At 44.0% G+C, this 18,327-nt stretch overlaps 1 protein-coding gene across 1 annotated transcript in view; it reads right to left on the bottom strand.

The window, feature by feature from the left end:
• The window catches only part of LOC124588477 (glucose dehydrogenase [FAD, quinone]-like), a 191,606-nt gene that overhangs the window by 3,565 nt on the left and 169,714 nt on the right, over positions 1–18,327 (bottom strand). The window contains exons 7-9 of the mRNA XM_047131474.1: positions 14,829–15,117; positions 9,538–9,748; positions 2,610–2,896 (exon numbers count right to left, since the gene is read on the bottom strand). Of these exons, the coding sequence (XP_046987430.1) occupies positions 2,610–2,896; positions 9,538–9,748; positions 14,829–15,117 (787 nt within the window). The remainder of the gene's footprint in view (positions 1–2,609; positions 2,897–9,537; positions 9,749–14,828; positions 15,118–18,327) is intronic.

Below are 18,327 nucleotides of genomic sequence, written 5' to 3'. Positions count from 1 at the left end.
TGTCGCCTTAAAGCCATTGTTGACCAACATCACCTCATCACATCCAATATCAAAGGTAACTAGCGCTCCCGACCGTTACAGCGTGTATTTAAACAAAACCTGACTTGCATCCTCATAGTTCCCTACGCGTCTAGCGCGAAATTTGAAAGCGTCTTTCAGAGATGGAAACACGTCTACCAACTTTAGTTTATGTCTCAGAACTCCTTCTTGGTGTGTAACAACATGGAACACCTGCAGCCACCCTTTCGATGCTATGTAGCTACAAGTTTCGGTGATTCAGTACACCATCTTCAGGCCTTAACCGACGCTGAAAAGGGTAACTCCAATCGTACACACTATCCCATCAGCGGCCAACATATAAGATCTGTTTCCGCATATTATTGCAGCAGCGATGCTGTGCCTGCAACCATAATGGACGATGGTTGATGGTTGCAGACAACATCGCTGTTACAGTAGTCTCCGGAAACCAGTTCTTAGACGTTGCCCACTGAAGGGATCGTGTATAGTACTGGTGTGTACTTAATCACCCGAACTGAGAGCTGTATGATAAATAACATCGAAAGCATGGCTGCAGGTGTTCCATTTTATTACATACGACCCTCAAACCTTCGGCCAGAAGGATGAACTCAAGAGACCTTTTTGGTGTTGTATTTTTTTGGTCAGTGTGTTTAGTATCTTCCACGTACACCCGGTGAGGTCCGAGAAACACGAAATGCGTATGATTGATGAACGAGCACGCCTCACTACACTTCGACGCATCTGGTAGACCACAAGTATGTTGCAAATAATGAATGCTATGCAGCAGTGACAGAACATCTTGTCACTGACTGACTTGCAGTTATAAATAAACCAGCCGCAGGGTGCAGTAATGATTTTCAATTTCTTTATTGCACAATTGATTTCGTGGTTACCAAACTACCTAATTTCATACAAACATTTTCTTGAGATTCCATCTGCACCAACACGGAGATGTTACAGCGGCCTCTCTGTCGATCAAGGTGCGTGACCCCCAATTACATTTGTATGGAGACACTAGTATAGGACACCCGACCCTCACTCAGGAGATAATTACGCTCAAACAGATTGTATACAGAGTGTCTCTCCTAAGAGTCGTTAGGCGCATTTTCTCTGTTGTTTCTGTCGATATTTGAAATTTCATTGTTGTAATATAGTTTACAAAAATTTAAAGTGGAATTTTACCTAACCATTCGATAGAGGGGCCTCAAATTTGTCTGGCGCGATATTCGTTTTATCGATGTGTATTAACAGGTACAGAAAAACACGAAAAATAACCATATAGTTGGCGTGGTCATCCTCCACAGAAAACAGAAATATTTGTTTTGTAAAGAAAAATCGCCTTTTTTTGCGCTGCACTGTAATTTATTTCTCCCAGACGCGTTTCGCCTTTCTACTTTAAGGCATCTTCAGTGATATCTAGAATGATACAGGTTTGTTTGATATGTGTTATTTCTAGATTACACAGTTCACGTTTTTGGAAATAAATGATTACTTACAGTTCTTCGCGTTTTTGGTTGGCATCTCCGTTTCCTCTCACCTGGTCACATGCTTAAGGTCTCCCAACAACTTTATTTACGAAACGTAAGCTTTTTATACCACGTGCTTTACACCTGAGTTAACTCCAGGAATATTTGAAGAATTGACTGGATCCACTAACTTACATTGGTAAAATTCTTTATCTCACAGTTATTTCTCTCTTTTGGCTAGGAGCATCTGTTGACAATTTATGATTATTATTTGAGATGGTGCTGTATTTATTGTGTAGTCACGATCAGTGTAACTTCACTGCATGCTGTTTTAATTCAAATTTAATTCGGATAGCTGTGCGTGTTAAAGCGCCACTTTCGACACTGAGAGATGCGCCGGGTAACATCGAGTCCTCCTGACACAGTTACGACGTGAGCTTGAGTGCTGGCCAACGTAGATGTCGTTTTTACACGGTTTGCCATATCCTATTAGGTGAATTCGGACCGGTACCAAGTTTTCACCGACTTCGATAAAAATAATACTTCTCGCGTATAGCTGGGCTACACACATTTCTTACTGGAGGGTAACGAGGTGGCGACTGGAAGGGCATTACGTCACGTCTTCAATTAACCATGCCGCATCCGTAAATAACTACTCAGATCCTGTGGTGATGTGGGGCAAAGGCACAAAAAAAAAGTAGTACATTCCGACAGATGAGGTACACCTGTGGCGACTAAGGCGGTCGCGCGGTTGGCAGCCGCGACCAGCTGACGGAACGCAAGTGTCAACGAGGTTCACATGCCAGCCGCGAGGAGCGCTGACATGTACTTACTCCACGCCGCGGCGAGCGAGCGTTTCATGACTTTTAAACGACGTGCTACGTTACAATTGTTCCGTTGTTGATTTCACAGAACGTTTCTGGGGAGTTCTACCCAAGTTTAGTTTTATGTAACGTTCCACTTGTTATTACTGTGTATTCACTGCCTATGTTATGTGTTCTTTCCTGAGTGATCTTCAATAAAAACCATGATAAACATAGAAGACGTACTTCTTCCACAATAACAACGCGATAGTTGGTCACGAGTCTAACGCACAGTGGAAACGCGACAGACCCGTGAACTCACCTTGGAGGAGGCGAGCTTCATGCCAGCTCGGATGGCCGCAATGAGGGTGCGGACGTCGTTCGGGTGGTCCAGGTAGTTGGCGTAGATGAGTGGCGGCTGCAGAGGGTCTGCGGAACGCAGCTTGATCTGGCCGCGGCTCTCGGGGTGCAGCACCACCGGCGAGATGGACACGTGGCGGGGCATCGGCGTCTCGGAGGCCCTGTCGCCCACCTCCCCGGTGCGCGCGCAGTTGGCCAGGTAGCCGGCGAAGAACAGCTGCACGTCCGGGTCAGCCGTGGGCCCGCTGTCTGCGGCAAGAAAGCGTGCACTGTCACCTCCCTCACTGTCCTACCCTCTGCACGAGGCAGATTTATAAGGGGACCACGCATCGATTCATGGACAGCCGTCAGCTGCCACACGACACACAATGCACGGTGACTCCAGGATTTCTACAGAATTATAGCCTACGAAGATTTAAAGCGGCGTTTCCACGTATCGGCAACTGCCTGTTGTCAGATGCCACTACTTTCTATCCTGCCAATCTTCTTCCTATAGCTTCGTCTATACAGTAGTTCCCTCGACGTTGTCCTCGGCCTTTCTCGGCTCCCTCTCCCTAGTAGAGACAAGCTGAGCAAACATTGCGGCTGCCGTTGCTACTCCATCCAACCATACCATCTCAGTGCTCCAGCATTAATCCTATTTGAGAGTGGTTCGATCGCATCCATCTCCAATATTACATATTCATTCCTCAGTGGATCCAGGTGTGTCGCTCCCATGCTTCGCCATAATCCCTCCATTTCGGCCGGCCGTGGTAGCCGAGCGGTTTTGCCGCTACAGTCTGGAACCGCGCGACCACTACGGTCGCAGGTTCGAATCCTGCCTCGGGCATGGATGTGTGTGATGTCCTCAGGTTAGTTATGTTTAAGCAGTTCTAAGTTCTAGGGGACTGATGACCTCAGCAGTTAAGTCCCATAGTGCTCAGAGCCATTTGAACCATTTGAACCTCCATTTCGACAGTCTCAATTTTCCCCTTTGTCTCTCGTTCAGAGTCCAACACTCTTAACCGTAAATCCGAATGCTTTCAACCACTGATAGTAGCTCTACTTTCTTTGTTCGTCTGGGTACGTGTCGACTCCAAAAGATACCATTTAATGCTTCGCTCGCTTGACTTATTCTGTGGGGTACGACCACTTTACACTGACCAATCTTATGAATTAGTGAACCCCAATACTTGAACACTTCCACGTATCTTCCCGGGAGAAACTCAAAATTCAAATCCTCACCTTGCCCACTCCCAACAAGAATATATTCTGTTTTATTCATATTGATTGTTAGTCCCCATTGTTTATAAGCATCTCTTAATTTCTCTCTCGATACAGCGCATCATTCTTATCCCGAACAGTAAGTACTTGAGGATCGGCAAACAGTAATTAATGTAAGTGTTCATGCTGCACTGCGACACCCTGATTTATTCACTGTCTGCTCCATCAACCAAGAACAGCTTCTAAATACAACTTAAATAAGGTTGGTGCCACAGAACATTCTTGTCTCAATCTTTTACTTGTTTTGAAACTTTTCGGTGTCTTACCACTAATCTTGACAGCTACGTCGTTTCGGTGGTACGTCCCATTCACCAGCTCGATTAATGCACAGTCCACTCAAATGTTTCCAGTGCCGTCCATAGTACCTTCCTTGGCATAGAATCATAGACCTTTTCTAAATCAACGAACAATCTTTAATTTTAGCGATCATTTTCTGATACATCTAGCGCACAGTAAAGCTGTTACAATATAGCTATTCCCAGCAATGAAACCTGACTGTTGCTTAGATACAACGACAATGACAAGCTTTTCCAGTCTTGTACTATAGTACTGAAACCTACTCACAGAAACCAATATACTTATTCCCCTGTAATTAATCGGATCTCTCCTACTCCCTTTCTTATACTTGACAGTAATATATATATTCCATTCTTGGGGTACTTCATCTCCTTGAGCCACTTTATTAAAAATGATTACCAGCGCCGCTACGACTTTAGGTTTTCCGTAATTCAATAATTCCATATACCTCCAAGACCGGCTGCCTTTCCATTTTTTGATTTTTAAAGCGTCTGAGAAGCTTCGTTGTCAACCACCTCTTTTGCAGAATAGATCTCCGCTTCATTCAGCTCTTATCAAAACTTTCCTATGCTATAAATGAAGATCTTTAAAATGTGTCTTCTATTCCTAAAAGCAGCACTTACAGTTTCCTTACGAAAATTTGATTTACAATCCTTTTTTTTTCCTTATTCGCGTAGGATTTAAGTTAATAATAACCGTTAAAGTTTCTTTGACTGTAGCAACGATCCTCGATAACCGGCTGTACTCCAATGTAATAACAACGAGACGCAATTTATACGTCCTGCTTAGAGCTGTCATTACACAGCAGAAACGTATCACCCATCAAGTTGAAATTAAATATGGAGCCCTGTCACACTCTACGTGCCTTTGCGGCAGTACCACGTATACCAGGACAATCAAGGACCGTTTCTTTCCTTTCGCTGTGACAACAATTATTGACAGTGTAAAGCCTATGAATTCACAATTTGTCTGAATATACCACAAGCTATTTTAAATATAATGCTTCACATTTTCGTAAAAAGTCTAATACAGTATGCCTTTTCTGAAACAATGATACTTCTTCCGAGCCTGATAGTTCGCGTTCTTCTGCCACCTTTTAGAAGTAAATCACATAGAGCCATATTTCTATAAAATCAGTGAAAGAATAGTGTATATCGCGATGGTACTTTATTAAAATGAACGGTTCCGGCCTATACTTGGGTCATCTTCAAACAGCACCATCAGCTGAAGTTGACGATGCATAGAACAACCAGTTGATCTCAGTCGCTGAACCTGCAGTTTATCGTGCTGTCTGAAGACGGCCTAAGTATAGGACGAAACCGGTTATTTCGATAAATTACCATCGCGCACTAGACTGTTTTTTCACTTATTTTATATAGATTTTATATAGATTACAAGATCGCTGCTTCCCAAAAATATTACCGTAAGTTTGGAACCATATTTCCTCAGAGTATCGTTACTAGCTTTGAAGACCAGTCGTGTGCGATAAAAGCTGTAAAATTTTCTCAAAGCTGGTATTTTTACAGTACAATCAGTTAACGAAATAATCTGTTTTTCAGTCTTCTGACCTGCTGTTTGTGAGCTTCAGAAAAGTAGCGGTAGCCTGATAAGTACTGGTCTGTGTGAAAAAAATGGTGGATAATTTTGTTATTCCATTCAGGGTTACGTCCACGTCGTCTGATTTTCCGTACACGACGAATATTCACAGGACCATGGGATTATTTTTTCACCTCAAACAACTTTTGGCTCATAGATGTTTTCAATATATTTTAAGCTAGGCTAATAGTCATTAGGAGCTCATGAAACAAAGACAAATGCGATTTCGCAACTTCATTAATCACCGAGATACAGCCACCAGCTCTATTTCTGTTTTGTGTAGGTATGGTAATGTTTTTACCGAACCAGCTGAACTATGTTAGACAAATTGAATGATAACTCTTTTGGAGGAATGAAAGAAGTTCACGATGTAAAAGTACATTGATTATGAGGATCTCTGTGCTGCTCTTATGGCCATTTGAAAGGCGGAGCCCCGGATGCTTAGTCAACTTACTGTGCAACTAGCGCACCGGGATAAGCGATATGTGATTCTTACGTCACTCTGGATGAAACTTGAAGAATAGAATAAATTAACAGACTGCAGACGTTTCCAAACACCGAACAGCAGCACAGAAATCCCCACATTTAATATATTTTTCCTCCGTAATTTCTTTTCAGAGATACAGTAGATCTGTATTTTTTCAGAAGCATTACAGGAGCTGTTGAACGAGCTGGACGATCGATTGTGCTTAGAACATGAGTTGACAGTAAACCAAAGATATATGAACTTGTTTCGAATAGCAGAAATGAGATTAGCGCCAAATTTACCATCAGAAATTTGGAAAATTTAGTGTAACAAGTGAATGAACTCTGCTACCACGGAAGCTAAATAACGGATGACCGGTAAATCGAGTTTGATGTGGGCTAACACAGTCAGAGAATGCATTCCTCTATAACCTACGTTCACTACAACAGAACATAGGCCTGAATCCACCGAGGAGGGACGTTATGGCAACGTACGTTACAGCACTGTATGAATCACAAGCCATAGAAAAACCGAGAAAGAAGAGAACAGAAGCGCTTGGGATGCGGTGTTACAGAACGATGCTGAAAATCAACTGGATTCATAACGTAAGAAATGAGAAAATTTTCCTCATAATCGGTGACAAAATAAATATCATAAAATCTAACCAAAAAATTGGATAGAGTGATAGAACACGCATTAAGACATCAGGCAAGAGGCTCCATGCTACTACTCTCAGATGAAGGAAATGGCATTCGCTGAGGACCGCATCAAATAAATCAGAAAAATAATGCCCAGCAAAAAATAAAAACGGAAATTAGCCTCACACGGATCTGCTATTCTTGTATAAAAAGCTATAGCTCAAATAAACAGGAGAAAAACTATGATTTATAAAGTTACGAAATCCATTTGTCCTCGTCACTAAAGAAGAAACTACAATCAGCAGTATTTTTTTTTTTTCGAACGGTTTATTCTCAGTAAGCATTTTCTGACGGAGGCCTGACGCCAGACATTAGCGACGGTTTCTCGCAAAAATTTCAAATTTTGTTTTGTGGATAAATACATCGAAACATAGAGGTCTGCTGCACTGGTACGATACATTCTGAATCATCAGCTTGGACTGACGATACTCCCAAAACTGCCTACGGTGTAATAAATGGTTCAAATGGCTCTGAGCACTATGCGACTTAACTTCTGAGGTCATCAGTCGCCTAGAACTTAGAACTAATTAAACCTAACTAACCTAAGGACATCACACACATCCATGCCCGAGGCAGGATTCGAACCTGCGAACGTAGCGGTCACTCGGCTCCAGACTGTAGCGCCCAGAACTGCACAGCCACTCCGGCCATCCGGTGTAATAAATCATTCATTCAAAAAATACATGTTGTTGGGTGCTTCTCTTCAGTGACGGCCGTTGTTTTGGTATTCGTCTAGGATAAAAGACATTACAGACATCTTAAACAAATGAATAATTACTCGAGAGGAAGAGTTTCGACGGCTCACCTGTATATATGGTGTGCTGTTCATCATAACCAGTTTAAATAACATTTGGTCAAGAAGCAATATAAGAAATAAATCAGGCAAATTTTGTGTAGCCACTAGGTGGACATTAAGCAGCATGACTGTCTTTCTTGTAACTTTGTTCGTCACGAAGATATGAACAGCAGTACGGCTTTTATTAAATATCAACCGACACAGATTGTTCGGAAATTACCCTTACGAGCAAAGAGGGGAGCGAGTACATAATATTCTGAATAGGAACCCCTCTCCGTAAACGTACCGTTTTCGTGCTACAGCCGTTTGAAAACATATTTGCTAAGCAGGTATGCAATAGGAGGAGGGTGGTTACGTCGGACCGGGTGACTCATCTATCCTACCGCTTTGATCTAGATCGAGACTCATTTATGTGTCTGTGTCAGAGCCAATAGGCTTAGTACAAGTTCGCAGAATACATTGACATGAGACTTCTGAACGGCGAATCTCACGGTAGTGCGAATGCTGCTCGTCGCCTTTATCGATATCTTTTTCCACAACGTCCGACTCCATCATATACCCTTTTTGCCAAAATTACGCAACGGTCCGAGAAAGGGTACCTCCACCGTTATCAGGCGTGAGTGTTGTGTTCCTAGTAGACACACCGCATACCCGAATTGGAAGAGGCCGAGCTGCATCACGTTGAAGAGACCTTGGTCAATGACTACACGAGCAATTTCTTCGTCTATTCACGAGTGAAATTTTAAAACAAGTGATATACTGGGTCATGTCTAATCAATTATTTGTAAAAGTGGTGGCGTTACCAACATATTTTCAAGCGGATCTAGCGCGGACATGGAACGTTTCTGGACATCGGTTCTAATTCGAAATATTATATACTCACTCCCCACTTTTCTCAAAAACGTATCACAAAGTGTAGTTCACTTAAACATGAAGTTATTAAAAACATAACACAAAACTGACTGAGTCTGCTGCACTGGTACACAGTGTAAGTACACTATAACGTAACTCGTCCACTGATTGGAGATGACATTAGCTGATGGAAACACGGAGAAAACGCCGCTCTCTGCGGTGTTCCTCTGAATGAATATCATTACTTCCGCTTTCAGTCAAAATAAAATAGAAGTAATGATAACGCACTAACTAAAGACTACCTTTATACAACATGTCGTTTAAAAGTAATACAGTAGTATGCGCATTGCAGCTACTATTCTAGTAACTTACAAAGTCCGTAAATGAGGATCATTTCTGCCTTCTCTTCCTTTGCGTACATTGCACTTAGCTATTCCTTCAACTCAAGAGGTGACTGAGCAACTGGTATGCATTTTCCTTGTGCTCCATTTTTTTCCTGTCAACTCCAGCAAGTGGACGAGTGGCGTAACTCCAGGTACCTGCACTATGTATTGGGGTAGAGGAGTCAAACTCAGTCTTGTGTAATCTTTTCAGTAACATCATGTTTACATGAATAATACACTGTGATACGCTTTACACTAGTCTTCAGGTGAGGCAGATTAAAGAACAGTATGAGATTCAATTTGACTGCTCTTCGTATCTTTATAACGAACAAACTTACAAGAAAGGCAATCGTGCTGGTTATTGTCCTCCTGGTAAACAGACGAAGTTTCATGATGTTTGTTTTATTCTACTTCTGGGCTGAAAATTATTCAGGGTAGTCAAGATAAATGGAGAACCAGTATAGTATCCACAGTTTCAGCAACGCAGTGCAAATCGCAGCGGTGATAAGAAGAATTTCACGGAGGTGTGGCTGACTTACTGGGTCCCGGCGGGGAGAGGCCCGAGTAGAGCTTGGCGGTGACCTGCGAGAGGCCGGTGCTGGAGAGCGGGCCGCTGCGGCTCGTCATGTACTCGACGGCGGCCGCCCAGTCCAGGTCGCGCTGGTCCGTCTCGTTGTGTAGCTCCGTGTCCAGGAAGAAAGCCACGTGGTTGTGCAGGTTGCGCCCCACGCCGGGAAGGTCGTGCACCACCTGCAACGACGCAAGCTTTTGGTTCTCGTCTGGCGGATGGCGAGATACTCGACACGTCAACAAAACGAAAAATTTCTGCCTGCAGTGTATGTCTCGAACATCAGGTAAATCGACTACTAAGTGAGTAGGGGTAATGCATGAGGGTGAGCCATTAGACAGGGTAAATAAAGAAACACGAGGCGCGTCCATAAATTAAGATTCCCTGACGTCGTAAACAGATGAAAAGTATAATTTAATTGACAAATTTATTGGAATAGATAGAGGAAGTGTTGAACTATTTCTCGTCACAGAAATTCAAGCACTTCTTATACTTTGGGACCAACTTTGTGTACGCCTGTCTCATAGAAGTCTCCCGCATGGTATTGAAACCACGGCCTCTCTGTCAGTCTGAAAACGTTGACTCCGAGCGGCCAGCAATTCCTTGTGTTTCCGGAACAGATGGAAGCCACTGGAAGCGAGGTCCAGGACGTGGGGTGGATGGTCAAACTTTCCAGCCGAACGTTCGCAGGAGCTCTGTTGTCCGGCGAGGTGTGCGCGGCCGAGTGCTATCGCCCAGCTAGACAACTTCCCGTGCCGCTTTTTCTTAAGGGGCCGTCGCAATTACCACATTGTTTCATTACAAGACAGTCAAATCAGTCGCCATGTGCTCTGTTTTGTATTCTGTGGTGTGGAACTGGCTGCTGAGTTTCCTGACTATGAAGCGACAACTCTCCAAAACGCGTTCCCGTACAGGCTCAACAACGTGGCCTGTAATTGTGTATGGGTTCCCACTGCGCTTCTCTTCGTGAAAATTTTTGGTGATCCAATACAAAGTCTGTACCAGCGACATGCCATTTGTTTGCTCATCACGTTAGGCCTAAAGACTTGTCAGCTGATGAATTTCAGTCGGCACTATACTGTTTCCATTCAAAAACGTCATAACCGACCGCACTTCGTACGCGGGGGCAGCTGGAATAGTTCAAATGGTTCAAACGGCTCTGAGCACTACGGGACTTAACTTCTGAGGTCATCAGTCCCCTAGAACTTAGAACTACTTAAACCTAACTAACCTAAGGACATCACACACATTCATGCCTGAGGCAGGATTCGAACCTGCGACCGTAGCGGTCGCGCGGCTCCGGACTGAGGCGCCTAGAACCGTTCGGCCACACCGGCCGGCATGGAATAGTAGCCACCATTTTCAGCCGCTGCTACGAAGCTACTGTGACACCTCAGGAAATTACGTTACAGTAATGACGAATCACGGCGCATGCGCTATCACGTAGTCACTTCACGTAGCTGTTGGGCAAGTGGGAAACTTACGTTATGGACGTGCCTGGTATGTATGCGGATAGCGCCCTACAGAACAGAACAAGTGTCAGTGGGAGGGCATGGCTGAGATGCTCATGCTGATTGGTGTACCAATAGTGCTCAAACAAAGTGAAAGAAAGTTCGTACATAGTCCTATGCAGCGCAGTGCGTGGCTAAGTTAGTACGCTGCGTATTATCTAGCAAATGCACACCAAGATCCGTCCTCCCCGCTGTTGTCTTCGGTCATAAGACTTCTCTTATTCAGTTCCGCATACTAGTCTATACTCTGGAAGCCTCTTCATCCCTGAATAACTACCGCGACCTACAGCCGTTTTACGCTACCTTCTATAATTAAGCGATGCAGCATAGCTGCTGTTCTTCGGGAAATGTAACGACTGTTGTCTATTTTCTTTCAACGCTTCCTGGTAGCAAGGAAATGTTTGCTAATACTGCAAGGCCATATATAAAAGGAACAAGCCAGCTATAATGAGGCATATCAGTCCTTTAGAATGTGCTCAGCAGCATCGTTTAGCAACGCGAGAAGCCAGCAAAGAAATAACAACGCTCTTGGTTTCGTCCGATCATCTTTGTCATTTTGTAACTCCACCAACACTTACCGGCTACCGCGCGGCCACGCCGCGCGGTTTCAGGCGCCATGCACGGATTGCGTGGCCGCTCCCGCCGGAGGTTCGAGTCCTCCCTCGGGCATGGGTGTGCGTGTGCGTGTTCTTTTAAGTTGTAGTTTCAGTAATGTGTAAGTCTAGAGACCGAGGACCTCAGCAGTTTGGTCCCTTAGGAATTCACACACATTTTAACATTTGAACTTACAGGCTTAGTTCGGATTAATGTTGTTTCTGTTATCGGACACGAACTACATCCAATTCGCTGCACGCGGTAGCAAGACTCCATCTTCTTCTACATTCACCTTTCTCCCTCAGTTTATTATTGCGTGCATTTGAAAATGGTAAAGCAGTAAGGGACCGATTCAGGTCGTTGGATAGTGGTTTCGTATTCAAATCGCCAGCAGCTCCGCGTAATGAATAACATCCCACTCTTCAACACTTGCAGCCACCTGATTCCCCGTCACTCTCTTCCTTCCTTCCATGGGCCCACAAGGAACGTAATGTAATGTAATTGTCTAAAAGGGACCAGCAAACTGTCAACGCCGATGACAGTTGATGAAAGCTATAAACCTTAACAGCCGTTCTAGAAACAGGCCGGATCTGTCACTTTCTAACATAGCCTGAAACACAAAACGGTGTGCAAATCAAACGTGATACATCGAAAATAACGAAAAATCTGGTTCTGTAGAAGAATTTTAAGAAAGTCCGTCTGGATCGCACCTAATTTTTTTTTCTGGTGACTAGTCTCAGTCAAACATGCCCATTTACAGACCACTAACTCCGTGACATGTTTCACTGAAACCGGTTTCCAAATCAGATAAATATTATCATCTTATTTATGGATTCTTCTGTGGCTTCTTGATAGAAGAATTCCTTATTGAAGGTTGAATAACACTTAGGTAGTTTTTTGTTCTACTAATTTTTATTTGTATGAACCACTTTTCGGCTTATTAGCCCATCTTCAGATAACTACTGGCTATTGTTTACAAGGAGCTTAAGTTCAATAGCCAGTAGTTATCTGAAGATGGCCTAAAAAGCCGGAAACTAGCTCATACAAAAAAACGTCAGTAGAACAAAAAACCGCTTAAGGGTTATTCAACCCTCACTTATTAGCGATCATAACTGTTTTTGTTATACGGCTTGAGAAGATCGTTGTCGTTGCAGTATGACTTGAAAAGCTATCGAAAAATGTGAGAAAGTTATTGGACAAACATATTACAAAATAAACAGGGACTTGAAAAGTATAGTCGAAGAGATATAGACTATATGTGGAAGACCCTTAACAATACAAAAGGACAGTAGCTGGGACATCTAGTTTGGCATCTAGGAACAGTTAAGTTGGCGCTCCAAGGAGCAGCAGAGAGAAAAATAGTTGAGCCATAGTAAGAGTAGAATATGTACGTCACAATGTACTACACTACTGGCCATTAACATTGCTACAGCACGAAGATGTGCTACACACGTGAAATTCAACCGACAGGAAGAAGATGCTGTGATATGCAAATGATTAGCTTTTCAGAGCATTCACACAAGGTTGGCGCCGGTGGCGACACCTACAAAGTGCTGACATGAGGAAAGTTTCCAACCCATTTCTGATACACAAACAGCAGTTGACCCGAGTTGTCTGGTGAAACGTTGTTGTGATGCCTCGTGTAAGAAGGAGAAATGCGTACCATCACGTTTCCGACTTTGATAAAGATCGGATTGTAGCCTATCGCGATTGCGGTTTATCATATCGCGACATTGCTGCTCACGTTGGTCGAGATCCAATGACTGTTAGCAGAATATGGAATCGGTGGGTTCAGGAGAGTAATACGGCACGCCGTGCTGGATCCCAACGGCCTCGTATCACTAGCAGTCGAGATGACCGGCATCTAAACCGCATGGCTGTAGCGGATTGTGCAGCCACGTCTCGATCCCTGTGTCAACAGATGGGGACGTTTGCAAGACAACAACCATCTGCACGAGCAGTTCGACGACGTTTGCAGCAGCATGGACTACCAGCTCGGAGACCATGGCTGCTGTTTACCCTTGACCCTGCATCACAGACAGGAGCGCATGCGATGGTGTAGTCAACGACGAACCTGGGTGCACGAATGGCAAAACGTCATTTTTTCGGATGAATCGAGGTTCTGTTTACAGCATCATGATGGTCGCATCCGTGTTTGGCGACTACGCGGTGAACGCACATTGGAAGCGTGTATTCGTCATCGCCATACTGGAGTATCACCCTGCGTGATGGTATGGGGTGCCGTCGGTTACACGTCTCGCTCAGCTCTTGTTCGCATTGACAGCACTTTGAACAGTGGACGTTACATTTCAGATGTGATACGACCCGTGGCTGTACCCTTCATTCGATCCCTGCGAAACTTTACATTTCCGCATCATAATGCACGACCGTATGTTGCAGGTTCCGTACGGGCCTTTCTGGACAATAGAAAATGTTCGACTGCTGCCCTGGCCAGCACATTCTCCAGATCTCTCACTGATTGAAAACGCCTGGTCAAAGGTGGCCGAGCGACTAGCTCCTCACCATACGCCAGTCACTACTCTTGATGAACTGTGGTATCGTGTTGAAGCTGCATGGGCAGCTGTACCCGTACACGCCATCCAAGCTCTGTTTGACTCAATGTCCAGGCGTATCAAGGCCGTTATTACGGCCAGAGGTGGTTGTTCTAGGTATTGATTTCTCAGGATCAATGCACCCAAATTGCGTGAAAATGTAATCACATTTCAGTTCTAGTATAATATATCTGTCCAGTGAATACCCGTTTATCATCTGCATTTCTTCTTGGTGTAGCAATTTTAATGGCCAGTAGTGTAGTTACGAAGAGCTTTAGATCTTAGCTGAAGGCAGGTAAAGCTAATGTAGACCATCAAACAAGTCGAAGAACTAGTGGGGGTAAAAGTCATTATGGCCACATTCTCAATGTCTCTAAATGATTATATGGCGGTCTTACGTGCAGAACCATGAAAACTGGTACTCCAGTGACCTTCTAGCTGAAGTTTCCCATGTCCAGTAAGCTAGTGACTGCAACAGTGGTTGGCCTTCCAGTCCGCTACGATATCAGCTGAGCTCGGGGACGAGGAGTTTCTCGAACTCATCACAAACTTTCACGGCGCCGCCCTCCGAAACGAGCGGCAGCAGCAGCAGCGTCAGCACTGACCTTGACGCCGACCTTCTCGAGGTCGTCCTTGGGCCCGACGCCGGAGAGCAGCAGCAGCTGCGGCGAGTTGACGGCGCCGGCGCTGAGCACCACCTCCTTGCTGACGGTGGCCGTCTCCTTGGTGGTCGGTCCGCCGGGCTCGCGCACCACGTACTCGACGCCGGTGGCGGCCAGCGTGCGCGGGTCCAACACGACGCGCGTGACCGTCGCGTTCAGCAGCACCGTCAGGTTGGGCCGGTCGCGCACCGGCCGCAGGAAGGCGCGCGCGCTGCTCAGCCGGCTGCCGTTCCTGCAGACACGCGCGCACCCACACCGGCGAATTAGTACAACACCTACTCAAAGGAAGGCCGCGGCGCTTGTTCGTGACGTCACGTCAGCTAGGCACGGCGAACGCCAGGTCTGTTGCAGGCATACTCATAATGGTGGTGTCTCCCTCTCTGACACAGGAAAATGTGAAACTATTGGCTGTAGTTGACCAACGCACATTGTTCTGAGAGATTTCTGCAATCAATTAATTGTGCAATTCATTACACTTCTTAACAAATTGTGTACTCCTGAACTTAAGTTTCCACCTGTTTTAAGGATTGACATACAAAAACAACTTCATGGTCCAGCAGCAACAGAATTCGTGCTTCTTTACCTTATTTGTAAATCTGGGGAAGTTACGTTTGTACTGGGTTGCTTTTACAACAAACTGTGAACATATTAGTGCTCTTCTTTAGGTATCTTGGTTAACTAAGGGGTGAGGAGCACTGAATGTTAATGAAATATTTTGCGATTGTACACATAGGGGGAGGGGGTGGGGGACAGAAGAAGAGGCAAAAGAGAGATACTTGTTTTATCAAATAAAATGTTTTTATCTTATAAAGTTTCTCCTTTCAGTTGCAAGAGGGGAATATTTACCTTTTCTAAAGTGCATGTTTAAAAAAGTCTAAGCTTAACAGTATTTTCGATGTATGAAGCTATTTTGTTTCCTGTTCAGAATTCCTTTCGTTGAAAACGACTGTAATCTAATGAGTGGCAACAGTTGGACATTTATACAAGTAAATTAGTTCACATTTCCAGTGACGGTGTCAAACGAAAATAAATAAAACAAACGAGTTCATTGTAAGGGGGTTCGGGTAAGTTTCGATAGCAAAATGGATGAAGTAAATACAGTTACTTGTATACAAAATTTCCGAAGCTTGCAATGGGGCAAATCATCTTCTCATATTGATCTACGTTTGTTTCGACAGGATTCAGTAATACAGAACTATGATATTCATTTGCAGCTTTACGATAGTAAGAAAATCTTTCATCTAAATAAAACTGCAGAATCCAAAACAATACCAAACATTTTGTCCAGAAATAAGAGATTTATAGTGATAAGCACGCCCAGGCATTTCTGCCTGCAAGAGACCTGGCCTTCACCGTGCCTAGCTGACGTGACGTCACCAACAAGCGCCGAGCCCTTCCTTTGAGTCGGTGTTGATTAGTGTTGATTAGAGATCGCAGCGTCGTTTCCAAGCGTATTTTAGCAGCGCACGTCGAATAACAGGGCCATGCACACATGGCAGTGAAGCTGTGAACTAACCGTGAGGACGCGGTGAGAGAATTCTGCTAACCAGTAACTTGTTGCGATATTAGAAGCACGTCGTTTCTGCTCGCGGATGGTAGCATCTCTATGTTTCCTCCTCAGCGACTCTTTAGCTGCTCTAACGCTACCAGTCTGATTGAAAACACCACTGAATATTAAGTTGTCGGAAACAGTCTGAAAGCTTATAAGAATGCAATTTTGTCATATGATGCCATGGGTGGAGACTGTGGCTGTAATTTGAAGATAAATGGTTCAAATGACTCTGAGCACTATGGGACTTAACATCTGAGGTCATCAGTCTCCTATAACTTAGAGCTACTTAAACCTAACTAACCTAAGAACCTCACACACTTCCATGCCTGAGCCAGGATTCGAACCTGCGACCTAGCAGTCGCGCGGTTCCAGACTGAAGCGCCTAGAACCGCTCGGCCACACCGACCGGCTGAAGACAAATGTTGATGGTGTTGAGACAGCAATCAGTCACAAATTTATTTTCAGTTCCTTTATTCAAAAGGTAACGTTACCGGTTTCGAATCATTACGATTCATCTTCAGACGGTTTTCATGGTTTCATTACATATGGTGCGTATTTTTTTACAGATTAATTTTTCCTAAAATATAAATAATACATAATTATAAGCAGGCCACACAGATGGTTGCGTTACAGATTTGCAATGCATGTGACTTACGTGAAATGTCGGTTTGTACTGTTTGTTTTCACAGTTTTCGTCCAACAGATGTGAATACATTCCCACTGCAATCTTATCGTTGCACACGTAAATTTTTCTCACTGAACTCTTTAGGTTTGTCACAGAATAGATTTCTAACACGCACCACATGTTTTCATACATAGAAACTGCTTACAAACATATGAGTGTCAAAGATGCTATGATATATCGCAACGTTATAAACATGTCCTATGTTTGGAGAAAGACCATATACTCACTTACGTAACTGAAACGCCTTTTACACTGGTACAGAGAGACATTGATTTTGTGAGTTTTAGAGGGAATATCTGTTACATTAATTATAAAGTTGTTCCATATTTTTTAGTACTTTATAGGTAAGACAGTACATTGTGTGTTTACAATTAGCATCATGAGAATTGTAGTAACATATAAATTTGCTACTTAATCTGCAGATAGGCGTAGGAATGTTATTTGCTTGGGAGGGTGGAAAATAATTTTTGGAAATGTTATAATGTTACGATATATCATAGCATCTTTGACACTCATACAGGGTGTTTAAAAAATGACCGGTATATTTGAAACGGCAATAAAAACTAAACGAGCAGCGATAGAAATACACCGTTTGTTGCAATATGCTTGGGACAACAGTACATTTTCAGGCGAACAAACTTTCGAAATTACAGTAGTTACAATTTTCAACAACAGATGGCGCTGCAAGTGATGTGAAAGATATAGAAGACAACGCAGTCTGTGGGTGCGCCATTCTGTACGTCGTCTTTCTGCTGTAAGCGTGTGCTGTTCACAACGTGCAAGTGTGCTGTAGACAACATGGTTTATTCCTTAGAACAGAGGATTTTTCTGGTGTTGGAATTCCACCGCCTAGAACACAGTGTTGTTGCAACAAGACGAAGTTTTCAACGGACGTTTAATGTAACCAAAGGACCGAAAAGCGATAAAATAAAGGATCTGTTTGAAAAATTTCAACGGACTGGGAACGTGACGGATGAATGTGCTGGAAAAGTAGGGCGACCGCGTACGGCAACCACAGAGGGCAACGCACAGCTAGTGCAGCAGGTGATCCAACAGCGGCCTCGGGTTTCCGTTCGCCGTGTTGCAGCTGCGGTCCAAATGACGCCAACATCCACGTATCGTCTCATGCGCCAGAGTTTACACCTCTATCCATACAAAATTCAGACGCGGCAACCCCTCAGCGCCGCTACCATTGCTGCACAAGA

The sequence above is a fragment of the Schistocerca americana genome, chromosome 1, assembly GCF_021461395.2.
Source record: "Schistocerca americana isolate TAMUIC-IGC-003095 chromosome 1, iqSchAmer2.1, whole genome shotgun sequence".
Taxonomy (NCBI): domain Eukaryota; kingdom Metazoa; phylum Arthropoda; class Insecta; order Orthoptera; family Acrididae; genus Schistocerca; species Schistocerca americana.
Note: the sequence above shows the minus strand (reverse complement) of the source record. Positions and strands in the feature narration are given on the sequence as shown.